The sequence below is a fragment of the Phacochoerus africanus genome, chromosome 2 (genome assembly GCF_016906955.1).
Source record: "Phacochoerus africanus isolate WHEZ1 chromosome 2, ROS_Pafr_v1, whole genome shotgun sequence".
Classification (NCBI taxonomy): domain Eukaryota; kingdom Metazoa; phylum Chordata; class Mammalia; order Artiodactyla; family Suidae; genus Phacochoerus; species Phacochoerus africanus.
In genome coordinates, this window is record NC_062545.1 from 171,985,015 (window position 1) to 172,009,416 (window position 24,402).

Sequence of the window (24,402 nt, forward strand, 5' to 3'; positions counted from 1 at the left end):
TCTTCTAGGAATTTTAAAGTTTCAGATCTTATGTCTTTAACCCCACTTTTGGCTGATTCTTACAGTTGATTCTGTTGATATCCACATTCTTTTGCATGTGGACATTTCAGTTTTTCCCAGTACCATTTGTTGAAGTTATGGTATTAATTTTTTCTATTTTCCTTTATGATGTTATGCATGACTTGAAAAGACCTTCTCTACTCTAAGATCATAAAACTAACCTTATATTATCTTTAACACTTTATGATTTTACTGTTTTAAATGTAAACCTTGGAGTTCCTGTCATGGCTCAGTGGTTAACAGATCCGACTAGGAACCATGAGGTTGCGGGTTCAACCCCTGGCCTTGCTCAGTGGGTTGAGGATCCGGCATTGCCGTGAGCTGTGGTGTAGGTCGCAGACATGGCTCAGATCCCGAATTGCTGTGGCTATGGCGTAGGCTGGTGGCTATAGCTCAGATTAGACCCCTAGCCTGGGAACCTCCATATGCCTTGGGTGTGGCCTTAGAAAAGGCAAAAAAAGTTAAAAAGTTAAAAAATAAAAATAAATTAAAAAGATTAAATGTAAACCTTTAAGTGTCTTTCCCTCCTCCCACAGAAAAATGGAAATTCAATATTCCCATGCTATTTTTTGTATAACCTAATTTTCTCCTTGTCTCTACTAAGAGAAACTTTTTTTTTTTTAAAGGCTGCACTCAGGGCACTTGGAAGTTCCCAGGCTAGGGGCTGAATTGGAGCTGCAGCTGCTGGCCTATACCACAGCCACAGCAATGCAAAATCCGAGACACATCTGCAATCTACACTGTAGCACACAGCAACACTGAATCCTTAACCCACTGAGTGAGGCCAGGGATCAAATCAGTATCATGGATATCAGTCAGGTTCGCTACCACTGAGGCACAATGGGAACTCCCAATAAGAGACTTTCTTTTAGCTACAGACAACAATATATACAACCAAAAGTAGTTTGAACAATATAAGGAATTTATTATACAATAAAAAGTCCAAAGGTAAAGCAGTTTGAGCATTGGTTAATTCAGAAGCACAGTTCAGGTGCCTTCAATCTGTGCATCCTGCTATCCTCAGTGTGTCATCTTCATGCTTGACCTTTCGTGGTCACCATATAGAAGAGGAGATGAGAGATACACTAGATGAGCATTGACCCCAACCCACTGAGAAGATAATGATCTTCTTAGTGGGTCACACCAAGAATGTTGGTGTGACTAATCCACTTCCTCTCCCATTGAGGAAGAGTAAATAAGGGAATAAAGATAAAGTAACATTCACCAGCACTTCCACAAGAGGAGAGAGAAATTCAAAGTGAAGACTGTAACAGGAGTAAGTATAAAAATTCCTTCCTAAAATACCTAATATTCTTTGGCCCTGGAGTTACTGAATTTACATCTGTATCTCACTTTATATCTAGATTTCACTTTATTACATTTATGGTGCTCTCAGGAATTGAATTCTATTGAAGTGAAATAAAGCTTTTAAGCAATTTAGGCAGTCAGATATGATATACATATCACAAATGACACATAATGCATATAATGAAATCCTTATACATGCATAAAAATTCTTAATAAATTATAAGCAATAAAATAATAAGTTTAATTTAGTGTACTACTTGCTTTTTTAAATAACTAAAACAAATTCATAAAACCAAAGTCTTTTCATTTTTACACAAAAGATTATGATTGGTGCATTGTTTTCTTTATGCTAATTTACCAAACCCTGAGTTTTGCTTTTCAGTCTCTGATTAAATACATAATCACTCTAAGCAAATAATGTTTAATAATGGTTCTACATTGGTGTCTAGTTATTTGCAGTCAGGTTTCCGTTCTGAACAATTTCAGTGAAGTATGTTATGGTAAAATAGCTCTTTACCTGCTTTAAGGTCTGTGTTACATTGATAAAATACACCCTTACTCCCGCTTAAGAGTGCATCTTTCATTATATAAGTTAGCAATAGCTTATATTAATACAAATGTCTGACAATGTAATTAAATCATTGGTACTTGCAATACTTTATATAGGAATAATTTATCTCTTTACACTGTTGAAGCTTTGCATTTCAGTGAGTTCTACAGCTTCTGTATCATCACTTGAAATTTACCTAAAAAAGAAAACATGAGAAATAATTCTTTGATTTTAGGTACAAGGAAAACAGGCCTAAACATCAATTTTCTGCTCTCTTTAGTAAGTAGTTTCAATCAAGAGACTTGATACATCAAACAACTTTTCATACTCTTCACAATATTTGATAGTTCCATTTGTATGAGATGATTATCTCATTTGTAAGTACCTTTGTTTCTCTTTGGGTATTTCATTGCTAATTATCATTGTGAATAGAAAGGAAACAGTGATGCTGAGGTCAGTTTTATTCTTGGTTGGTAGCTCTGTTGGAAAAATCTTGGAAAAGAGTTTAGCAATAAAAGACTACGGAGAGTTCCTTTCATGGCTCAGCAGAAACAAATCTGACTAGCACCCATGAGGATGCAGGTTTGATCCCTGGCCTCGCTTAGTGGGTTAAGGATCCGGCTTGCTGTTAGCTGTGGTATAGCTTGCAGACTCCGCTTGGATCCTGCGTAGCTGTGGCTGTGGCATAGGCCAACAGCTGTAGCTACAATTCGACCTAGTGCAGCCCTAAAAATAAAAAAAATAAAAATAAAAATAAAGACTATGGAGTTCCCTCTGTGGCACAGCGGAAATGAATCCATGAGAGTACTGGTTTGAACCTTGGCCTCACTCAGTTGGGTTAAGGGTCCGGTGTTGCTGTGAGTGTGGTGTTGGTCACAGATGCAGCTCGGATCTGGTGTTGCTGTGGCTGTGGCGCAGGCCACCATCTGTAGCTCCAATTCAACCCCTAGCCTAGGAACTTCCATATGCTGAAGCTTTGGTCCTAGAAAGAAAAAAAAAAAAAAAAAGGACTAGTACGAGTTTTCTAGCTTCATATAATATATCTAGAAAACTTAAAAAAAAAAGATTTTTCAATGCTATAAGGAAATTTGGTATCTTAAAAGAACATTGCAGGAGATGCCTTGTGGCACAGTGGGTCAAAGATCTAGCATTGTTATTGAGTTGGCTTGGGTCACTGTTGTGGTGTGGGTTTGATTCCTGGCCCAGGAACTTCCACATGCTGTGGGTGCAGCCAAAAAAATAACAAGGAATTCTGCAGAAAATTTTCCTTTAAAAGCAGAGTCATCCCTTAAGTTGTCTTACAAATATGGATTTCCTTAGCATATTTTCTTAAATCATTGTCTTATGAATTCAGGAATCACTGACTATAAATATAAGTATGCTATATATTACTACATTAAATGTTAAAATTAACAAAAGTAAAATGAAATTGTTTTGGCAGTTTACATGTCCTCTAACAAAAAGAAACAAAAAACACTAGACCTGAAAAAGAATTACTAAAAACATTTGTAGGAGTTCCTGTTGTGGCCTAGCAGTAATGAACCCAGTTAGTATCCATGAGGATGCAGGTTCAGTCCCTGGTCTCACTCAGCATGTTAAAGAATCCTTCATTGCCGTGAGCTGTGGCGTTGGCCAGCAGCTGCAGCTCTGATTCAACCCCTAGCACAGGAACTTCCATATACTGTGGGTGTGGCCCTAAAAGGTGGAAAAAAAAAAAAAATTGTAAGAACTATGAAATCAACTTACAGGCAGGCATTGAAGATACTTCAGCTGTTACAATACTTTTTATCCCCAAGTTTGATAAGCCACCTCTGATTAAGCCACATGTAAATGCTAAATACTAAAAGAAACAAAGAATGTAAGAAATATTAAGGATTTACTAAGATAGTAAAGCTACTGATAAATATAACATTTAGTCAAACCTTGACAGCAATAAGTCATTGCTGTTTAAAAAAAGGGTTGTAGAATTTTTCAAATTATTGAAAATTCTGAATGTCAGAAGATTTCCCAGGAGTTCCCGTTGTGGCTCACCGGAAACAAATCTGACTAGTATCCATGAGGACGCAGGTTTGACTGCTGGCCTCACTCAGTGGGTTAAGGATCCAGCATTGCTGTGAGCTATGGTGCAGATCACAGATGTGGCTCAGATCTGGCATTGCTGTGACTGTGGCATACGCTGGCAGCTACAGCTCTGATTAGACCCCTAGCCTGGGAACCTCCATATGCTGAAGGTGTAGCACGCCCCTGCCGCCAAAAAAAGATTTCCCAGCTCCTTGGCAACTAAAGCATGGACACATGACTTAAGCTCAGCCAACTGGGTGGTCCAGTCCAAGACTCTGAATCCCCAGTGAGTGACAAAACAAAAGCTGGAAACAGGTTAGAATTAGTTCTAGAGCAGCAAAAGTGGCTTCTATCTACTGTCTGTAGCTGAAGCATTCTAACTAGACCCTCATGGAGTGATTTGGGCTGTCTTTGTGGCTGCTTTAATCTCCCATGGTTCTTGCCTATTTTCTGAGCCTTCCTATCAATTCTGTAAGTTAACTAATATTATTCCGTTCAAAGTTGGTTTTTGCTTTCTACAACTTAGAATCTTGACTTGTTTGAGACTTACAGCCACCAATACAAAAACTTATCTAGTTCAAAATATCAAAGTGCCAATGATGAGAAACCCTGTTATCCAGAAACAACGACTGGAAATGGGACTAAGCCATAGCAGAAACAGGCATGACAAAAATGGGAACCCCAAATCAAATAATCCAAGGAATTTTTGATTATCTGCAATTTCATACTATATGAAAGTCAATAACACTATAGCTATAATATAGAATATTATTTTATAATTAATATACATAAATACCTACTGATAAGTAATCAGATCTAGAGTCATGAAATTGCAAACTGGAAGAGGACTTAGAGATTGTTTATAATATAGGTATTATTATAACCAATTTTATTAATGAGGAAACTAAGGTCCAGAGGGATAATGTAACTTATCCAATGTCACAAACCTGTAAGATGTAGAGTTAGCTTAAAATCTAGATTTATTTGGAGTTCCCATTGTGGCTCAGTGGTTAACAAATCCGACTAGGAACCATGAGGTTGGGGGTTTGATCCCTGGTCTTGCTCAGTGGGTTAAGGATCCAGCATTGCCGTGAGCTGTGGTGTAGCTCGCAGACGCAGCTTGGATCCCGCATTGCTGTGGCTCTGGCGTAGGCCGGAGGCTACAGCTCCAATTAGACTCCTAGCCTGGGAACCTCCATGTTTCTCAGGAGCGGCCCTAGAAAAGGCAAAAAGACCAAAAAAAAAAAATCTAGATTTATTTGGTTCCAAGTCCACACTCTTTCCAGTAGTGCTATTGTGTTAGAAAATGTAGGTATAGAGAAATTTTATAGATACGTGGCAGCTTATATATACTGCCTAAGATACTTTTAATCACTTCAAAAGAACCCTTACATTAAAACTTGTCAGCCTTTGGAGTTACTATTATGGCTCATCAGGTTAAGAACCTGACTAGTATCCATGAGGACTTGGGTTCAATCCCTGGCCTCATTCAGTGGGTTAAGGATCCATCATTGCTGCAAGCTGCAGCATAGGTCACAGATGCACTCAGATCTGGCGTTGCTGTGGCTGTGGCATAGGCTGGCAGCTGTAGCTCTGATTCGACCCTCAGCCCTGGGAACTTCCAAATGCCATGGGTGCAACCATTAAAAGGAACAAAAAATTTGTCAGTTTTTCTTTAATACAGCTAATCTACTTATTGAATCCTAAAAAACAAAAAATACATAAAACCAGAAATACAGATACACTTAAAAAACATGTACTCTTAGAAACAAATGTTAACTATATTAATAATTTTTTTTAATTTACTGGCACAGATTATAAATATAAACTGAGCTGAATAATTCTGCATAGTTGATACCAATGTTTTAAGCCTGGATATCTTCTCTGATATATCTGTTATATTCAAGAATCTAACATTAATCTACATTTTAATGGCATTTCAACTATAGTTTTCTTTAATTGGTCAACATAAGCTTACTTAGCTACAAATTAATATGTGATGAGCATCAGTTTCCTATTTCATAGAAAACTAAAAAGAACAATTTTAAAACCTATTTTGAATTCAAATGTCTGTTGTGATTGGCATTGTACTTTTCCTTACGGTTCTACTTTTTTCATAATAAAAAGCCCCAATTTTCTATTCCATTAAATACCTTAGATGCATGTTCTAAATACTGTTTTCCTGCAGACATTTGAGTAAGCAGGCGAAATTTGTTGTCCTGAAGTACATAGATGCCCTGTTTCAAAAATAGAAAAAACATCAAAAGTCAGTATAATCTGTAGCCTTTAAAAATGTCTCTTCCCTTCAAAATAACTTAAGAATTTTTTAAAGTTATTAAAACTCTCCATTAGTCAAGTATGAAGTTTTTCAGTGTTCAACTTAAAGAGTTGTTCAGCATTTTATAACACTAATATTTATTGAATGATTTAAGATACAAAGAAGACATAGTTCCTATCCTTAAAGAACTCAGTCTAGGAGTTCCCTGGTGGCTCAGTGGGTTAAGGATCCAGTGTTGTCATTGCTGTGGCTCAGGTCACTGCTGTGGTGGGGGTTCAGTCCCTCTCCCTGGAACTTCTGCATGTTATGGGTGTGGCCAAGAAATAATAAAATTCAGTCTAGTACAAAAGAATCAGAAATACATGTCCAGGTGAAATTAGCAGTTATATATGATTAATTCATATCTATAAATAATAAATCAGGAGGTCCCATCATGGATCAGTGGAAAGAATCTGACTAGTATCCATGAGGATATAGGTTTAATCCCTGGCCTCGATCAGTGGGTCAAGGATCTGGCGTTGCCGTGAGCTGTGGTGTAGGTCACAGACGAGGCTCGGATCTAGCATTGCTGAGGCTGTGGTGTAGGCCAGCAGCTACAGCTCCGATTTGACCCCTAGCCTGGGAACCTCCATATGTTATGGGTGAGGCCCTCAAAAACCAAAAAAAAAAAAAAAAGAAAGAAAGAAAGAAAGAAAGAAATAATAAGTCAGAGTCACTTCCCATTAGCATTTCAAGTACTTCTTTTTTTTTTTTTTTTTTTTTAGCGCCACACACACAGAACATGGAGGTTCCCAGGCTAGGGGTCCAGTCAAGCTACAGCTGCTGGCCTATACCACAGCTCACGGCAACGCCAGGTCCTTAAGCCACTGAGCGAAGCCAGGGATCAAACCCACAACCTTGTGGTTTCTGTTGGGTTTGTTTCCACTGCACCACAACAGCAACTCCCAGCATTTCAAGTACTTCTAAACTAATGTTGATACTGTTATATGAAAAAAAATCAAGTCTGTTAGCTTCCAGATACATTTTTATTTTTTATACTTTATTAAAATGCTAAACCTACCTTGAATATTTACTTGAGTTTTATAAAATAAACCTATTTAAGTGCATAATTTTCCATGCAACCTATTATTTGCATGTTAACAAAATATTTTTAGAAGATATGACAGCAACTAAACAATGCAAGAGTTATTTAAAAGTTAAATGTTTTATAAATTAGATTCAGAAATTGAAAGACATAAATATTTTATTTGTGGTTCTGCATGTTATCACCACTAAGTAGAAATAATGAAAGACTCAAATCCTAAAACCTTTATCATTCTGATACTTGCTTCTTTCTTCAAACTTAAAATTTAATTGAGAAAAAGGAATGGTTATCACTATTGATAACTGTCCCTTTGTCTTTATTCACTATATTAGAGAAAAAAAGTAATGCTGTATTAATAACATATAAGAGAAACATTCCAAAGTTGACTAGAAATTAAGTTTTATATAAAAAAATAAAAGGACACTTATATCAAGTTAAAAGACTTAAAAAATAGGTCTTAATATATCTAAATACCTGATGATTTGTCCTTAGGTTGTCGATTTGTTTCTTGAATACTGTAGTCCAAAAATCTTTACAAATGAACTTCATGATATCTAACTCATCCTTGAACCTTGCAGTATCTTTTGTAAACCTAAAAAGATCAACTAGAAGTAATACAGTATTTTTCCTCCCAAGAAAGCAGAAGAGGCAAATTATTCACTAGTTTCCAAATGCCAGAATAGCACTGAACATTTACTGACTGTCATAAAGTGATAAGCACCAAGCAAAGTGGATCCCATCTCAGTGGATTCATGTTCTGTTATATATCTGGGACTAAAATTAGTCTAACAGTATATTAGTCTAACAGTAAGTGGCAATTTTAGGTACAATTAGCACATCAAAAAAAAAGCATGATCATTGTATTGTTATATAAAATATAGTGAGAGTTCAACTATTTAGATAGTGAGAAAGGAATACTAAAAAGACTTGACGTATAAACTGGAAGATCATTACATGTATAAACAGAGGCTCTAAGGTATGTGTTTATACAAAATTCCATTTAGGTTAAAGAATCTACTAGACCTTAAGCAGGAAATGGAACAAGAATTTAGGTATGTGTTTCAGCTTACCAAAGTTCTCAAGAAAAAGCCTAACTAAACCATATACCTATTTTTTTCAAACATAAAACATGAAAGTTGGAAAACTGAGTTAAAATAGCATCAGACCTAAACAGAAATTTCCAGTTGTGAATTAAAGAACAGAGAAAGAAAATCAGGGAATTAAAGTATCTCAATTTCTATGCAACCTTTTGAAATGGATCATCTTTGTTCATAACCTTCCTAGAAGAAAATTTTCAAATCCATACTGCTCACCTTTCTATCAATCCTTGTCCCACTCGAAACCCCATGTTTTCCAGCTTAGTAATACAGCGTCCATTTTCCTATTTTAAAAAATATTAGTTTTGAATACTTTAGAATACAAAAAAATTTTCAAAAATAGTTTAAAGATATTCAAAAATATTTTTAAAATATTAATAATATTCAAAAATGGTTTAAAGGTATTGGCTAAAAATATTAACGTAAATATACCTTTTTTTCAGTGAAACATTGTAAGAAAAAGTGAAATACAAGTCATACTTTTTTTTTTTTTTTTCCCTGTTTTGGCCACTCCGTAGCATATGGAGTTCCTGGGCCAGGGATTGAATTTGAGCAGAAGCTGCAACCTGTGCCACTTAACCCACTGTGCCAGGCCAGGGTTTAAACCCACGTTACTGCTGCTGCAGAGACACTGACAATATAGTGGTGCCACAGCGGGAATACCTACAAGTTATACTTGAATTTCCTTAGTACTAATCATTTTCCTAAGGCAGTAAGATAAACAGAACTGTTAACTATTCTTGCTTTTCAGATATGCCAAAGCCTCTTCCCAGTTACTCTTCTCACCTGCCCTGCCTTTTTCCATTTTCTACTATTCTCTCCTCAGTTATAAGATTGAGGTCAAGGTACCACCTTTGACTTTTTTCTGTCAGTCCTTCTCTTTGTGGTGTCACTAAATTCTATTATCCCTTGCTTCAAAATGTCTCTTTAGATCATCCAAGGTTTCCATTTCTCAGTGTGTCCCTCCTATGCCTGGAGTCATGCAATTGCTTTGCTCTTCCCTTGACAATCTCAACTACTCTTAAGGCTTTAAATATGATCCTATATGGAAGACTCCCCAAATCCTCCAGATGACCTACAAAGCCTATACAATCTAGGCTCCTGTGACTCTCTGGCCTCCACCTTCTACTTTCTTCACTCACTCCATCAGCTCCAGTGATCTCCTTGGTGTCCTTAAACATGCCAGGCAGGCTCCAATTTCAGGGCTCTTGTATAGGCAGCTCTTCCTCCAGATATTCACATGACCAACTCCCTCGCTTTTAAGTCTTCACTCACACCTCACCATCTCAATAAGGCCCATTTTAACATTTTAAAACTGCAGTATCATTCTACTTCAGAAACTCTCTATACTAGTGATTCTCAAGGTGCATCCCAAGACTAGCAGCATCAGCATCACACGGGAACTTATAAAAATTGCAAATTCTTTAAGCCCACCCCCAATCTATTGAATCAGAAACTGTAGGTGTGGGTCAGTAATCTGAGTTTTAAGAAGCCCTCTAAAAGTGATTATGATGCTCTATCCCATTTCCCAGCTTACTCTGTCTCAAAAGAATTTCTTTCACCATTTAATGTAATACACGTTTTACTCACTGCCAGAGTGTATGAACAAGTAGCCACATCAGAAGGGTTCTACTAGAACTTAATTAAATCAAAAAAAACTGTAGAGACAAGGAGATCAATGATTCCACATAAAAGCTTGATGTAGGAAGATATAAAAAATAATGAAAAGTATAAATGAATACTGAAAGGATAAATCCATAAAAATGTGTTGTGAGACTTAAAACATATACAGGCAGAAGTTCTTGTTGTGATTCACAATGAAGGGAGATGAATATGCACAAAACAAGAAGATAATGAAAACAGTAATGACATTGATAACAGTAATTAGTTTAGGAAAGTATTAGTGATTATAAAGTTCAAATTATATTATTAAACTCCCGTGTACCTACTCCCCAAAATGAACAAATGTTAGCATTTTGGCAATTAAAAAAAAAATTTAGGAGTTCCCATTGTGGCTCGGTGAAAATGAATCTGACTAGGAACCATGATGTTGTGGGTTCCATCCCTGGCCTCACTCAGTGGGTTAAGGATCTGGCGTTGCCGTGAGCTGTGGTGTAGGTCGCAGATGCAGCTTGGATCTGGCATTGCTGTAGCTATGGCGTAGGCCGGCAGCCGTAGCTCTGATTCGACCCCTTGCCTGGGAACCTCCATATGCCACAGGTGCAGTCCTAAAGAAAAAAAAAAATTCATAGTTTAAAATCCTAACCCCCAGTGTAATAGTATTAGGAGGCAGGATCCTGGGTAGGTGATTCTGTTTTGAGGATGGAGTCCTCAAGTACAGCATTAGTGCCACAGAGCCAGCTAGCCCCTCTCCATCATGTGAGCACATAGCCAAAACATCCATCTATGAAGCAGGAGGAGGCTTTCACCAGACACTGAATCTGCTGATGCCTTCATCTTGGGCTTCCCAGACTGCAGAACTGTGAGAGAAAAATAGCTCTCATTTATAAGCCACCCAGTCTGTGGTATTTTTGTTATAACACTCCCAAGAGACACTGTCCCTCTTGTAGTGTACAAACTGGTCCTAGAGATACCACAAATTCAATCTGTCCAAAATAATTCATTACCTTCCCCTCTTTTTTCTCCTGTATTACCTTTCCATCCAACCCAGCTGTTCAAGCTAAAACTCTGGGGTAATTTTTAAATCTTACTCCTATACCTAACCGAGTCTGAGAGATTCTACCACTTATCTCTCAAACCATTCTCCTCTTCTTCTCTTTATCCAGATCTTCATCATCTCCTGCCTGGACTCCTGCAATAATGGATCTTCTGCAGTACAAGAATATCCCATCTCCAGCCCAAGTACTGGGTTATCTTTCTGAGATGCAAATGGACCATGTCATTCCCTCCTTAAAAACCCTTCACTGAAAAGGTCCATGTTTTTTATCATACAAGACTCTTTCCAGCTTCAGCTTTTAATATTTCTCTCCACCTATTCAATCCAGTCACAATAAAATGCTTAAGCATATTTAAATATACTACACTTTCATCCCTCTGTGCCTTCACTTTACCTAGATGCTTTTCCTGCCCTCACTTCCTATTTCTCTTTATCAGTAGCATTATAGAAAGAGCTTCTGACTTGAGCATGACTTTGGACTAGCTCATTTATAAAACCCTACAACTCCATGGTTCCATATCTAATTACTACCCAGTATGTTAATTATTCATTGAATCTCTGTTCCCCGATTGGGAGGCAAGGACTATCTTACTTATCTAAAAGCATCAGGCCCACAATACACACTTAATATATTTTCTGAATGAATCAATGAATGAATGAAGATTCCCACACATTAGAAGTAAACTCCAGGAGGTTGGGGCCATTGTTTAGCTCATTATTCTATCCCTAGCCACTACCTCTGACATGTAATGGACGCTAAATAAATATTTTTAATTAGTTAAATTGTAACACCTGCAAAGTTTCTTTTGCTTCTGCTTCAAATCTCATTAGCCGTCTCTCTTTGAGTTGCCTAGAGTGTTATTGAGAGTTGGGGAGGGAGGGACAAGATTCTCCGGCTGGGAGAGATCTGTCCAGTAGACGACTAGGAAGTGCTGAAAGTGACAGAATCAAGTAGGAGTGCCGCAATCAGCTGTGCAATTAACTCTGCCGCAAATTACGGTAGGGACAACACTTGGGTCAAAACTAAGAAAAGCAGTGGCCTGCAATACACAGATGTGGCACTGGACAAAAAAGTACCAAATAGTAGAAGATACGAAAAAGAGACTCGAAGGAAAAATAGAAGACAGCTGACAGGTTCTAGGGCTTAGGATACCTGAAGGTGAACAGTTTGTCTACACTTTGGGAGGCGATGAGTGGCGATGGGTCAGGGGTTGAAAGAAAGAACTGAGTGAAAACAAGGAGTGTCACCGCAAAAGGACCTCGAAGGGCGTGTGGCAGCACTCACCACCTCCCCCTGCTCCGCGGACTTGTACACTCCAGACACCATCTCGTTATGCAGAAGCAAAAACAACGCCTCGTCCGCCATTTCCTGCTTATTCTTCCAAGCACCGACTTTCGGCTCCCGTTTGGGACGGGCTCAGGGGTTCCTGCTAGCGCCTGAGCAGTTTGGCCTGCAAGGCCGCTCCTTCAGTCCGCCTCTCGTTCCTCGTTGCTAGGAGACGAGGAATTCAATCAGCTTCCCGAAGACTGTTACTGCAGTGAGCCTGGTTCCGGGGCGAACGCACCCCAGGGCCACCAAGCCCCCGGGCTGAACTAGAGCGTCTGACAGGACCGGGAACCAAACCCGACGAAGATGCGATCCGGCCCCTGGGCGGGGGGCGAAAAAACAACTTCCGGTCCCCTCTACCCCGGCATTCCGCCAACTCTATGGTTACAGTTTCTTCCCGGGGATGAACTGAGGGCTCCCAGATAGAGGAAGGCTTCTTCCTGTTACTACGTAGTAGGCGGCCGGCGAGGAAGGTGGTAAAATGAGACTGGAGGAGCTCCTGCTGCCATCTTTGTGTTAGTTATGTTAGAACTGACAAGAGTTTCTACTAGCTTAATCAAAAGTTTTCATTTCTGCCGCATGTTCCTTAATATGAAAAGTCGTAAAAAGAGTAAGTCATCATTTTTGGGGCTATAAATACTAGATATATTGAGAAATTATTCCAGTCCATTTTGGATTAAGCCTGGGTATACAAAAAGATTTAGAAGCCATTAGGAAGTTTACTGGGAGTAGGTACAAGGGACGAGAGGAATGGAGAAAGCAAAGAAATGCTAATTTGAATAAGAAAATACAAATTAGGAGTTGCCCTCCTGGCTCAGCGGAAATGCATCTGATTAGCATCCGTGAGGACTCAGGTTAGATCCCTGGCCTTGCTCAGTGGGTTAAGAATCTGGTGTTGCAGTGAGCTATGGTGTATGTTGCAGACACGTCTTGGATCCTGCATTGCTGTAGCTGTGTTGTGGGCTGGAAGCTGTAGCTCCAATTAGACCCCTAGCCTGGGAACCCCCATGTGCCACGGGTGCACCCCTAAAGGCAAAAATATATACATATATGTGTATATATGTGTGTGGGGGTATATATATATATACATATAGGCAGCTTACTAAGGTTGATTTCTCTCTCTCTCTTTTTTTTTTTTTTTTTTTTTGACCGCCCTACAACATACGGATTTCCCTGGCCCGCTGTGCCAGCCCAGGGATCCAGAGTCCTGGCGCTGCTGGGATGCCACGGATCCTGTTGCAGCACAGCGTGAATCTCAAAGTTCATTTCTCAGAACATAATAACATAGTTTTCTTTGGATATTTTGGAGCCTAGACGGGAAACTAATATTTATTGAGCACTTGTAAATGTTGAACATGGCATTCCACGGATGGGCCCCCATAAGTCAGACCATGTTAAACTTTCCAGGATCTTAAAAATAGATCCTATGGAAATAGGAATATATCCTACTTTTTTGGCTAACTCTAAAAGCATCTTCCCATGGAAACATTGTTATACTTCGTGATTAAGATCTACTATTACCACATTCTCATGCTTCCTACACAGGATTGTAATAAGAATCAATAAGACTAAGTATGCTTATAATCAGAATCAAATAGTTATCAACCCTCATCCTTCTTGGCAGCTCTAATTCTTTTTTTGTATAGCACTTAACCCATTTCTACCATTTTATGTAATTTACTTATGCTTATTGTCTGTCTCCACTCTTCCTGCCACCAAGCTCCTTGAGGGTATATATCTCTATTGTACACTGACTTATCCACAAACCTAGCACATAGCATTCGCTCCATAAATGTTCAATGACTTAATGAAAACATGAATGACATTTGCTCCATGAAAATCCTACAAACTACATGGAAGCAAGAACCACAGCTATCTTGTTCTATGCTTTTTCCTCGAAGCCTAGCTTAACACAGCTTTTAACGACTGTTGGTATGAAGTAAAATGGTAACTCGGGTTAAATACTTTTGGCCTGCTTCGTGCAAGGATGCACTGGCTGACGGATAAAGGATGAGAACACAAAGATTATTCATAACATTGCTTCCGTAGGAAAATGCTTTCTTCTTTTTTTTTTTGTCTTTTTGTTTTTTTGCCTTTTCTAGGGCCGCTCCTGCGGCATCTGGAGGTTCCCAGGCTAGGGGTTTAATCGGAGCTGTAGCCACCGGCCTACACCAGAGCCACAGCAACGCGGGATCCGAGCTGCGTCTGCAACCTACACCACAGCTCACGGCAACGCCGGATCGTTAACCCACTGAGCAAGGCCAGGGATCGAACCTGCAACCTCATGGTTCCTAGTCAGATTCATTAACCACTGCGCCACCACAGGAACTACGGAAAATGCTTTCTGAGATGCAGTTTTCAAATATATTTCTGGAACAAAACCGGTTCTCAGGTCAGCAGTAGGGGTAAAGCAGAACCAGAAGGTGGAGGACACAAACAACAAAAGGGCTACTCTCCTGGACCCTGTCTTAAACCAAAGAGCATTAGGCCGAGTGTAGAGGCTAATGCCTGCCTCGCCATCGCTTTTTTCTTGTAGTACATCCTTGCCCAGGGTCTGATCATAGGAAGACCCCAGGCCGGCATGACCTAGGGACAATTACAGTATCTCCAGACTCAACTTCCATATCAGTAATAACAGACATTTTATTCAAGCTTTTGGTTTGTGGGGGACAAGGCACATAAAGTGTTTCAGGTGTAGAGAACAAAGTAAATGTAATCTATTACGATTAATAATCTTTCCGTCTTCATTCTTTGCTTTGCGGTGCTCTTTACGGTTTAACCTCATTAAGGGAGCCGACCCGCCCACCCCCTCTCTGGGCATGCGCACCAACAGAATGGCCGCACCCTGTCCTTAGAAAATCATTTACCGGGGAAGATGGGAAAATAGACTCGCTTCCGCTCTACTCTAATGCGATTAGGTGGTAAAACGAAAAAGGCACGTCATATACGGGTTAAAAGGGCTAGAAAGCTCCGCTCTCCTGGCCAAACGAGGACGGCCGCGAGCGCACGTCTCGGAGGACCTAGGGACTCTCAAACCCGCCCCGACTCTGCGCTAGAAGCGGAGCCCAGCCACCCGCGGCTAACTGGAGAGGGAGACAACCGCCTGGTCGACTTTTCATTGGCCCAGAGTCTCAAGGGCCGGCAGCTTCTCCCCCTTCCGGTTGCTGAATGGTTAAGGCCGAAATACAACTCCTATTGTCATTGGCTGAGGCCAGCTGTCAGTCCTCTCGCGTTTCGCGGCGCGACACAGCCAGGCGCGGCCTGTAGAGCAGTCTCGAAGCCTGCCGCAGGGAGAAGATGGCGGTCGCAGTGAGAACTTTGCAGGAGCAGCTAGAAAAGGCCAAAGAGAGCCTAAAGAACGTAGATGAGAATATTCGCAAGCTCACCGGGCGGGATCCGAATGACGTGAGGTAAAGGGCGGATGGGAAATTGCCGTCTCCGAAAGGCAGTCGTGAAGCCGGGGTGAATTGGGGGCGGGGAGAGCGGTCAGCCCTGAGAAGGCTGGAACATCGAGGCCTCTTCCCGGGGCAGCCGTAGAATCCCGTCCTCCGTGAGGTGGGAATTTCCGAGACCGCCGCCCTAAGTCCTGGGGCTCAGGTGTGAGGAGCGAGAGCGGGGCCGGGGTGCGTCGGAATGGTTTCCTGTCCTGAGGGAAGGCCGGGACTGCAGATTCCCGCCCTCGGCCCTGCAGGCCCGGAACTGCAGCACAAAGCCTTTCTCCTCCCGGGGCCGCCTGACTCGGGACTGGTCCGGAGACTCTCCCGGGACGCTGTCCTCCGCTTCATGCAACTTCCTTTGGGGTGGCGATATTGGGGCCTGACCCCAGCTTGTTAATGTGTACTGGCAGCGAGGTAAATACAATTTCGGTGGTCCTGATCTTGGAAAAACAAGGAAGTTAATGCAGTACTTCCTGTCGTGTTTGAAACACGTGGATTTGAAACCGTCAGATTAGAACGTTCCTGGTTATTTTCTTTTGATGATGAACCTCATCCTTAAGGTGTTTGGTGCTGTTAGATACGATTTTTGTACTGATTTGTAAATATTTTGTAGGCCCATCCAAGCCAGATTGCTGGCCCTGTCTGGTCCTGGTGGAGGTAGAGGACGTGGTAGTTTATTGCTGAGGTAAGATTTCCTTAGGATTTAATTCACATGTTAAGACTGTTGGTACTTACTATACTAACTAAATTAAGGCATCGGTTTAAACAAATTTTGTGGTAGAGTCAACGTTAGAGATATTTCCGTAGTTTGAAGATGTGATGAGCTGTATGTAGTTTTCTGTATAGTTATCCAGGAACTTTACACTCCAAACTAGAGATTGAAGTGACTGTACCAGTTATGTGCAAACAATTTATTCCCATAGGTTTTTGTTTTTTTGTTTTTTTTTTTTTTTTCAGGTCCATACCCATGGCATATGGAGGTTCCCAGGCTAGGGGTCCAATTGGAGCCACAGCTGCCAGCCTACACCACAGCCACATCAGATCCAAGCCGCATCTGCGACCCACACCACAGCTCACAGCAACGTCAGGTCCCCAACCCATTGATTGAGGCCAGGGATCAAACCCGCAACCTTATGATTCCCAGTCATACTCGCAGCTGCAGTGCCACAACAGGAACTCCTATTCTCATAGTTGTAAAAGAAGCGCTATAAAAGCATTTGGGGATAAATGACCATTTAAGATTACTTTATTTATTTATTTATTTTTAAGCAAGCAAGCAAAGTTTTTTGGTTTTTTTTTTTGTCTTTTTGCCATTTCTTGGGCCGCTGCTGAGGCATATAGAGGTACCCAGACTAGGGGTCTAATCAGAGCTATAGCCACTGGCCTACACCAGAGCCATAGCAACGTGGGGTCCAAGCCGAGACTGTGACCTACACCACAGCTCACTGCAGCGCTGGATCCTTAACCCACTGAGCAAGGCCTGGGATCAAACCCACAACCTCATGGTTCCTAGTCGGATTCGTTAACCACTTCACCACAATGGGAACTCCAGCAGAGTCTTTATTAAAGGAAAGCAAATAGCAGTTCCTGTTGTAGCACAGCAAAAACGAATCTGACTAGAAACCATGAGGTTGAAGTTTCCATGTCTGGCCTTGCTCAGTGGGTTAAGGAACCATGAGCTGTGGTATGGGTCGCAGATAAGCTCAGATCTGATGTTGCTGTGGCTGTGGCTTAGGCCAGCAGCTGTAGCTCCCATTCAACCCCTAGCCTGGGAACCTCCATATGCTGCAGGTGCAGCCCAAAAAGCAAAACAAATAAAAAAAATAAAGCAAACAGCTCCCAGGGTTGTTGGGAAGGGGGAGAAGAGTCCCCTAAGGTTACTTTAATTAGGAGGGTTTTTTTTTTTTAATTTGTAACTAAATCCTGTTCCCTAAATGGAAATATTCTCTCATATAAATACATTTACGTGTTTATAATGTTGGACATTTATATTGCAGGCGTGGATTCTCAGATAGTGGAGGAGGACCCCCAGCCAAACAGAGAGACCTTGAAGGGGCAGTCAGTAGGTATGTTGAATGATAAGATTCTGAAAGCAAACTTGTATGTTTCACTTTCTGAGGTAGCATAAATATTTAACAAATATTGTTGTGTAAGGGCTCTATTAGAATTGAGTGGTATACCATTTCCTGAGTCTGTTCCCTTGGTATCTGATGGAACTGAGATAGCCAGTATCACTTAAAACTCAACTTTACACTAACAATAACAGCAGTTTTAACAAAATAAAGGTCATGAGAAGAATAAGATTGGGAAAATACTCAATTTGTACTATTTTTCTGTCTTTTACTACAAAAACTTAACCATCTTGAGAGGTAAAAGAGATCAAAGTTTTTATTGCTCCATCTAAATTCTCTTTCCTTTGTCAGGCTGGGCGGGGAGCGTCGGACTCGGAGAGAATCACGCCAAGAAAGCGACCCAGAGGATGACGATGTTAAGAGGGTAATTGAGATTAAAAGAACTTCATAGAGAATGAATATAGCCGTTTCACCTTACTACATTTAAAAGAGTGCCACCCATATGCTAGTGAAATGACAGAAATTTCTTTTCTCCTACAGCCAGCTTTGCAGTCTTCAGTTGTAGCTACCTCCAAAGAGCGCACTCGTAGAGACCTTATCCAGGATCAAAATATGGATGAAAAGGGAAAGCAAAGGTATCATTAGTATCCTTCTGGAGGAAAACAACTCTTGTCAAATAATGTAACTTAAAGAAAATTTAAGGAATTGTTCTTATGTCTATTGTATGTTTCTTCTAGCAAATGGCAGTCTTAAATGAAGTGGAACCTTTTGAAATTGGATTTTCTTTTTCTTTACTTCAGGAACCGACGAATATTTGGCTTGTTGATGGGCACGCTTCAGAAATTTAAACAAGAATCCACTGTTGCTACTGAAAGGGTATGTGTGCACTTTTTCCTTTGCTTCCTCTAAGTTTCCAAAGTAGCTGATTGCATATTTTTAAAAAGAGCTGAAAAGTTCTCTTAAGATTTAATTGCGGGAGTTCTACTTCCTGTTGTAGCTTAGCGGAAAGGAACCCAACTCATATGAATGAGGATGTGGGTTCAGTCCCTGGCTTTGCTCAGTGGGTTAGGGATCTGGCGTTACCTCAAACTGTGGGTCACAGACTCTGCTCAGATCCCACATTTCTCTGGGGCAGGCCGGCTCCAATTTGACCCCTAGCCTGGGAACTTCCATATATGCTGTACCTGCACCCCTCCCCACCCCCCAAAAAAGATTTAATTGAAGGCTTCAAAAAGTGGGTAACTGATAACTTCCTTTTTCGGAAAAAAAGTTTAATTGCAAGCCTACATGAAGCCAAGGAAAAACTGTAGAAACTTTCTACAATTATTAATTGGTCTTTTTTGAAGTGCTGTTAAGTAACTTAGTGAACTTCTTATCGTTTAGAGGACTTGGTCTGACTCGGGAGAACTTGGATTCTGTTCTCAGCTCTATATCAATCTCATTCCATTGTCTTGGACAAGTCTTCGTTTCTTTAGGCCTTAGAGTGCATTCTTTCAAACCGGAAGTTGAACTTGTGATTAATTCAGTAATTCTAATTTTTAAGACTTAATGCACTTAGAGGGACTTTAGAAGCAAAAACATAGATTATATTCCCTGCCCTCCTTAGTTTAACTGTGTCACCTTTTAGGAAGGTTTTATTTTACTGAAGCAACAGAATTGTAATTGTGTCTTTGGAGTTGAACACCATATTATTGCTTCTTAGGAGAGCGCTATAGTAAAAGGGAGATAACAATTCAGTTATAGGAGATTGATAAAATTTTATTTCAGCTTTTATATGTTAACTTTATTAGAGAATATAAAAGGCTTAAAGTATCTTAATGTTTGAAGAATAAGTCTGGGTTTTTAAAATGTAGAGTTGACTAGTTTTTTACTTCATTTACTAAGACATCACTTCACAAATTCTTTGATTTGGAAAGAATAACTCAAGATAATCTATAAACAGTACTTGTTTTTTAGGATAACTTTTAGTTAAGGTTTTTCGTAAATTATATTGCAAAGGAACAGCTATTGATATTATCCCTAATGGCTTTAAAAACATTTTAACGTGAAAAGGCTTTAGTCCCCATTTCCTGAAAGAAAAATTGCAGATTACCTCAAATGCCACGTTTGAATTAGCTGGTGTTCTAAATTGCAGGTGCAAAATGTATGCATATAACAGTAAAATTTTAATGCTTCATGGGAATTCCTGTTGTGGCTCAGCAGGTTAAGAACTCGACTAGTATCCATGAAGATGTGGGTTTGATCTCTCCCCTCACTCAGTGGGTTAAGTATCTGGCGTTGCTGCCATGAGCTGCCATGTAGGTCACAGATCTGGTGTTGTTATGGCTGTGGTGTAGGCCAGAAGCTGCAGCTCTCATTCTACCCCTTTCCTGGGAACTTCCATATGCCACAAGTGCAGCCCTAAAAAGACAAAAAAAAAAAATTGTGAGAACTAAGAATTCAACTTACAGGCAGGCATTAAAGATACTTCAGCTGTTAAAATACATATTTCCATGCGGTGGATACGGCCCTAAAAAGACTAAAAAAAAGAAATTTAATGTTTCACACAATCAGGATGTGTAATAAGCTTTTAAAGGTTATTGTTTATCTTTAGCAAAAGAGACGTCAGGAAATTGAACAAAAACTTGAAGTGCAGGCAGAAGAAGAAAGAAAACAGGTTGAAAATGAGAGGAGAGAACTGTTTGAAGAGAGACGTGCTAAACAGACAGAACTGCGGCTTTTGGAACAGAAGGTTGAGCTTGCGCAGCTGGTGAGTATATTTTGGAATTCTGAGATTGTGATCCCTGATTATGACAAAGGCAGTGATTTTTTACCTTTTCTTTAGCAAGAAGAATGGAATGAGCATAATGCCAAGATAATTAAATATATAAGAACTAAGACAAAGCCCCATTTGTTCTATATTCCTGGAAGAATGTGTCCAGCTACCCAAAAACTGATAGAAGAGTCACAGAGAAAAATGAATGGTAAGTGTGCAGTGGAGAGGTGCGTGGAAATTTCTTTAATGGGTAAGGTAACACACTCATACATACATATGTTTGTTTTCTGTAACAATTGTGATTCAGTAGTTAATTTTTTAGAACGATATTCTAAGATGTTAATGTGTTTGATATGCAGGAGCATTTGTTTTCATGATAGAGTTTAACCCAAAATTTATATACTGTAGGTGGTGCTTAATGCACATTTAGTTCTTAAGCATTTGAATGAGATGACTTCTTTTTTGCTTGATGCTCCTAATGACCAGATATAAATGCTAATGAATCAAGGAAAAAAAGTCAGCATTGATGTAGTCCATAGAGGGAGCACACATAGAAGAGTATACACTGCTAAGACGGTGATTAGATTGATTTGTCTCTCCTTGGAATCAAAAATTAATGCATAATATGATACCATAAACTGACTTGGCATAATTTTTTGTCATCATCTCTTTACAAAAAAGACATTTAAATTAAGCTCAGTGATAATTTGTGACCAGGTGTCAGTTTATGACTTTGAATTTTCAAACCATTGTTAGTAAACTTTACACGTACATTTTTATTCTTTAGCTTTATTTGAAGGTAGACGCATCGAATTTGCAGAACAAATAAATAAAATGGAGGCTAGGCCTAGAAGACAATCAATGAAGGAAAAAGAGCATCAGGTGGTGCGTAATGAAGAACAGAAGTCGGAACAAGAAGAGGGTAAGGTGGCTCAGCGAGAGGAAGAGTTGGAGGAGACAGGTAATCAGCACAATGATGTAGAAATAGAGGAAGCAGGAGAGGAAGAGGAAAAGGAAATAGGTATAGTTCATAGTGATGCAGAGAAAGAACAGGAGGAAGAGGAACAAAAACAGGAAATGGAAGTTAAGATGGAGGAGGAAACTGAGGTAAGGGAAAGTGAGAAGCAGCAGGATAGTCAGCCTGAAGAAGTAATGGATGTGCTAGAGATGGTGGAGAGTGTCAAAAATGTAATTGCTGAGCAGGAAGTAATGGAAACCAATCAAGTTGAAAGTATAGAACCTTCAGAAAATGAAACTAGCAAAGAATTGGAGCCAGAGATGGAATTTGAAGTTGAGCCAGATAAAGAATGTAAATCTCTTTCTCCTGCAAAAGAGAATTCTAGTGCTCTAGAAATGGAAAATGAGCCTGAGGAAAAAGAAGAAAAAGAATCTGAGCCCCAGCCTGAGCCTATGTCTCAGCCTCAGCCCCTGCCTCAGCCCCAGCCCCAGTCCCAGCCACAGCCACAGCCACAGCCACAGGCCCAGGCCCAGTGCCAGTCCCAGTCCCAGTCCCAACCAGCACTCCAGCCCCAGCCTCTCTCTCAGCCTGAGACTATGCCCTTAGCTGTTTTACAGCCACCACCTCAGGCTATTCAGGAGCAAGGGCATTTACCACCTGAGAGAAAGGAGTTTCCTGTAGAATCTGCAAAACTGACTGAGGTGACAGTAGAGCCAGTCTTGACAGTACATCCAGAGAGCAAGAGCAAAACCAAAACTAGGAGCAGAAGTAGAGGTCGAGCTAGAAATAAGACAAGCAAGAGCAGAAGTCGAAGCAGTAGCAGTAGTAGTTCTAGTAGCAGTTCAACCAGTAGCAGCAGTGGAAGCAGTTCTAGCAGTGGCAGTAGCAGTAGTCGAAGTAGTTCTAGTAGCAGCTCCAGTACAAGTGGCAGCAGCAGTAGAGACAGTAGCAGCAGCACTACCAGTAGTAGTGAGAGTAGAAGTCGAAGTAGGGGCCGGGGACATAACAGAGATAGAAAACACAGGAGGAGTGTGGATCGGAAGCGGAGGGATGCTTCTGGACTAGAAAGAAGTCACAAATCTTCAAAAGGTGGTAGTAGTAGAGATACAAAAGGATCAAAGGATAAGAATTCCCGGTCTGACAGAAAGAGGTCTATATCAGAGAGTAGTCGATCAGGCAAAAGATCCTCAAGAAGTGAAAGAGACCGAAAATCAGACAGGAAAGACAAAAGGCGTTAATGGAAGAAGCCAGGCTTTCTTAGCCTATTCTTGCAGCAGAAGATTTCTTGATGAGTAAAAGGATTACCTTTCCTTGTAAGGAGAATGCTGCCTTAAGAATTGCATGTTGTAAAAATTTTTTTGGAAAATACAGACTGTTTGTTTACCAGACATTCTTGTACTTTTGCATAATTTTGTAAGAGTTATTTATCAAAATTATGTGAGGTTCCAAAATATGTAAAAATAATAATAATAAAAAAAGATTAACATCCCTTGTCATCTTTTTTAAATATCCTACTCTTCAGTAAGAATCTGTATATTTTAATAGGTAAATCTTTAAGTCTGTTCCCTTCTAATTCTGTATCATACATTGCTTTTGTAGAAATAAATGTGCATTTCTTTCCTTAGTTTTGGGATGTCCTCGTTGACACTTGTATAATAAATATCCTCTTGATATTATTTTCAGCCTTTATCACTAGATATTGAACGTGATTAGAATGTTTTTTGAAGGTTTCCTCACTTTTATTTGCCTTAGACAATTATTTTAAGTTGTCAAAGTCAGATCTTTGCAGCTTTGATGGGAACATTTTGTTCTTAAAAATCATTTATTTTTTTCTAATCTCCCATGTTATTTTATTCTAAGCATTTCCCCGTTTCTCATATTTAAACCATATATTTGGTAGATAACTTAAAACAGTATGATTTGGTCAGAATTTTCTTTATACAATTATGGGAGCATCATTTTATCTCCATGGTTACTTGTGTGATACAACATATACATCTGTTAAAGAAAATAATCACTTTCTAGGGGAGGAGGTAGAAAAGTATATTCTAAACTTGGATTTTGAGTTTGTGGTCTTGTCTTAATTTTTGTGTTGGCCCTGAAACATACCAATATGTGTTTTCAAGAATTTTTGTTTAAGTAAGTATTGTATGAAAGTTTACAAAATGAAGGAAGCTCATCTACACTTGAATCTGTAAGCAAGATAACACGCAAGTGGTACCAAATGATTAACTTTGTTGTTTTATAAATTTGTATGAATTTGGAGTATCTGTTGCCCATTACTATACATGTGCAAATAAATGTGGCTTAGACTTGTGTGACTGCTTAAGACTAGTACTTGTATTAACTTTTTGATGCTTTATACAAGAGAGCACTTAAATTGCAAAAGGCCTTTTTTGAGTTCATGATTTAACATTGTGACTTATAGCTTTAGGCTTTGAATATTCATTATGCCTTCCCCTGACAAGTAAATGATAAGTGAAAATGTCAACATGCATTTCCAGCATGGTATAAATGTAAGTGAATATGTTAAAATCCTTCCTTGGAGTTCCCCTTGTGCCACAATGGATTAAGGATCCACTGATTAAGGCATTGTCACTGTAGTGGCTTAGGTCACTGCTGTGGTGTCGGTTTGATTCCTAGCCTGGGAACTTCCATATGCCATGGGCACAGCTAAAAAAAAAACTTTTCTTGCAACAGTTATAAAATAATGGAGTAGGACTTCTCTGACTGTGGAG

At 39.8% G+C, this 24,402-nt stretch overlaps 3 protein-coding genes across 6 annotated transcripts in view; 2 read left to right on the forward strand and 1 right to left on the reverse strand.

The window, feature by feature from the left end:
• GEMIN2 (gem nuclear organelle associated protein 2) overlaps nt 1-11,898 on the forward strand; it is a 43,496-nt gene extending 31,598 nt beyond the window's left edge. For all 3 annotated transcript variants that reach the window (XM_047767216.1, XM_047767215.1, XM_047767217.1), the window contains one exon: nt 11,225-11,898. In XM_047767216.1, the coding sequence (XP_047623172.1) occupies nt 11,225-11,366 (142 nt within the window). In that variant the 3' untranslated portion in view covers nt 11,367-11,898. The remainder of the gene's footprint in view (nt 1-11,224) is intronic.
• TRAPPC6B (trafficking protein particle complex subunit 6B) lies at nt 962-12,813 on the reverse strand. Of its 2 annotated transcripts, XM_047767221.1 has the most exons (7): nt 12,401-12,813; nt 8,655-8,722; nt 7,816-7,933; nt 6,133-6,216; nt 3,665-3,758; nt 2,054-2,114; nt 962-1,105 (listed from the first exon to the last, which is right to left on the reverse strand). In XM_047767221.1, the coding sequence occupies exons 1-6, from the start codon at nt 12,479-12,481 to the stop codon at nt 2,083-2,085; spliced, it is 477 nt and encodes a 158-aa protein (XP_047623177.1). In that variant the 5' UTR covers nt 12,482-12,813; the 3' UTR covers nt 962-1,105; nt 2,054-2,082. The 2 variants fall into 2 exon arrangements, with proteins under 2 accessions (XP_047623177.1, XP_047623176.1); XM_047767220.1 differs by having other exon boundaries at nt 962-2,114; nt 12,401-12,798.
• Nucleotides 12,814-15,661: 2,848 nt separating this feature from the next.
• Nucleotides 15,662-23,982, forward strand: PNN (pinin, desmosome associated protein). Its single transcript, XM_047767222.1, has 9 exons — nt 15,662-15,852; nt 16,493-16,564; nt 17,877-17,945; nt 18,303-18,375; nt 18,492-18,586; nt 18,752-18,827; nt 20,545-20,700; nt 20,776-20,914; nt 21,494-23,982. Exons 1-9 carry the CDS (start codon nt 15,740-15,742, stop codon nt 22,900-22,902), a joined length of 2,202 nt encoding a protein of 733 aa, XP_047623178.1. The 5' UTR covers nt 15,662-15,739; the 3' UTR covers nt 22,903-23,982.
• Nucleotides 23,983-24,402: the final 420 nt, after the last annotated feature.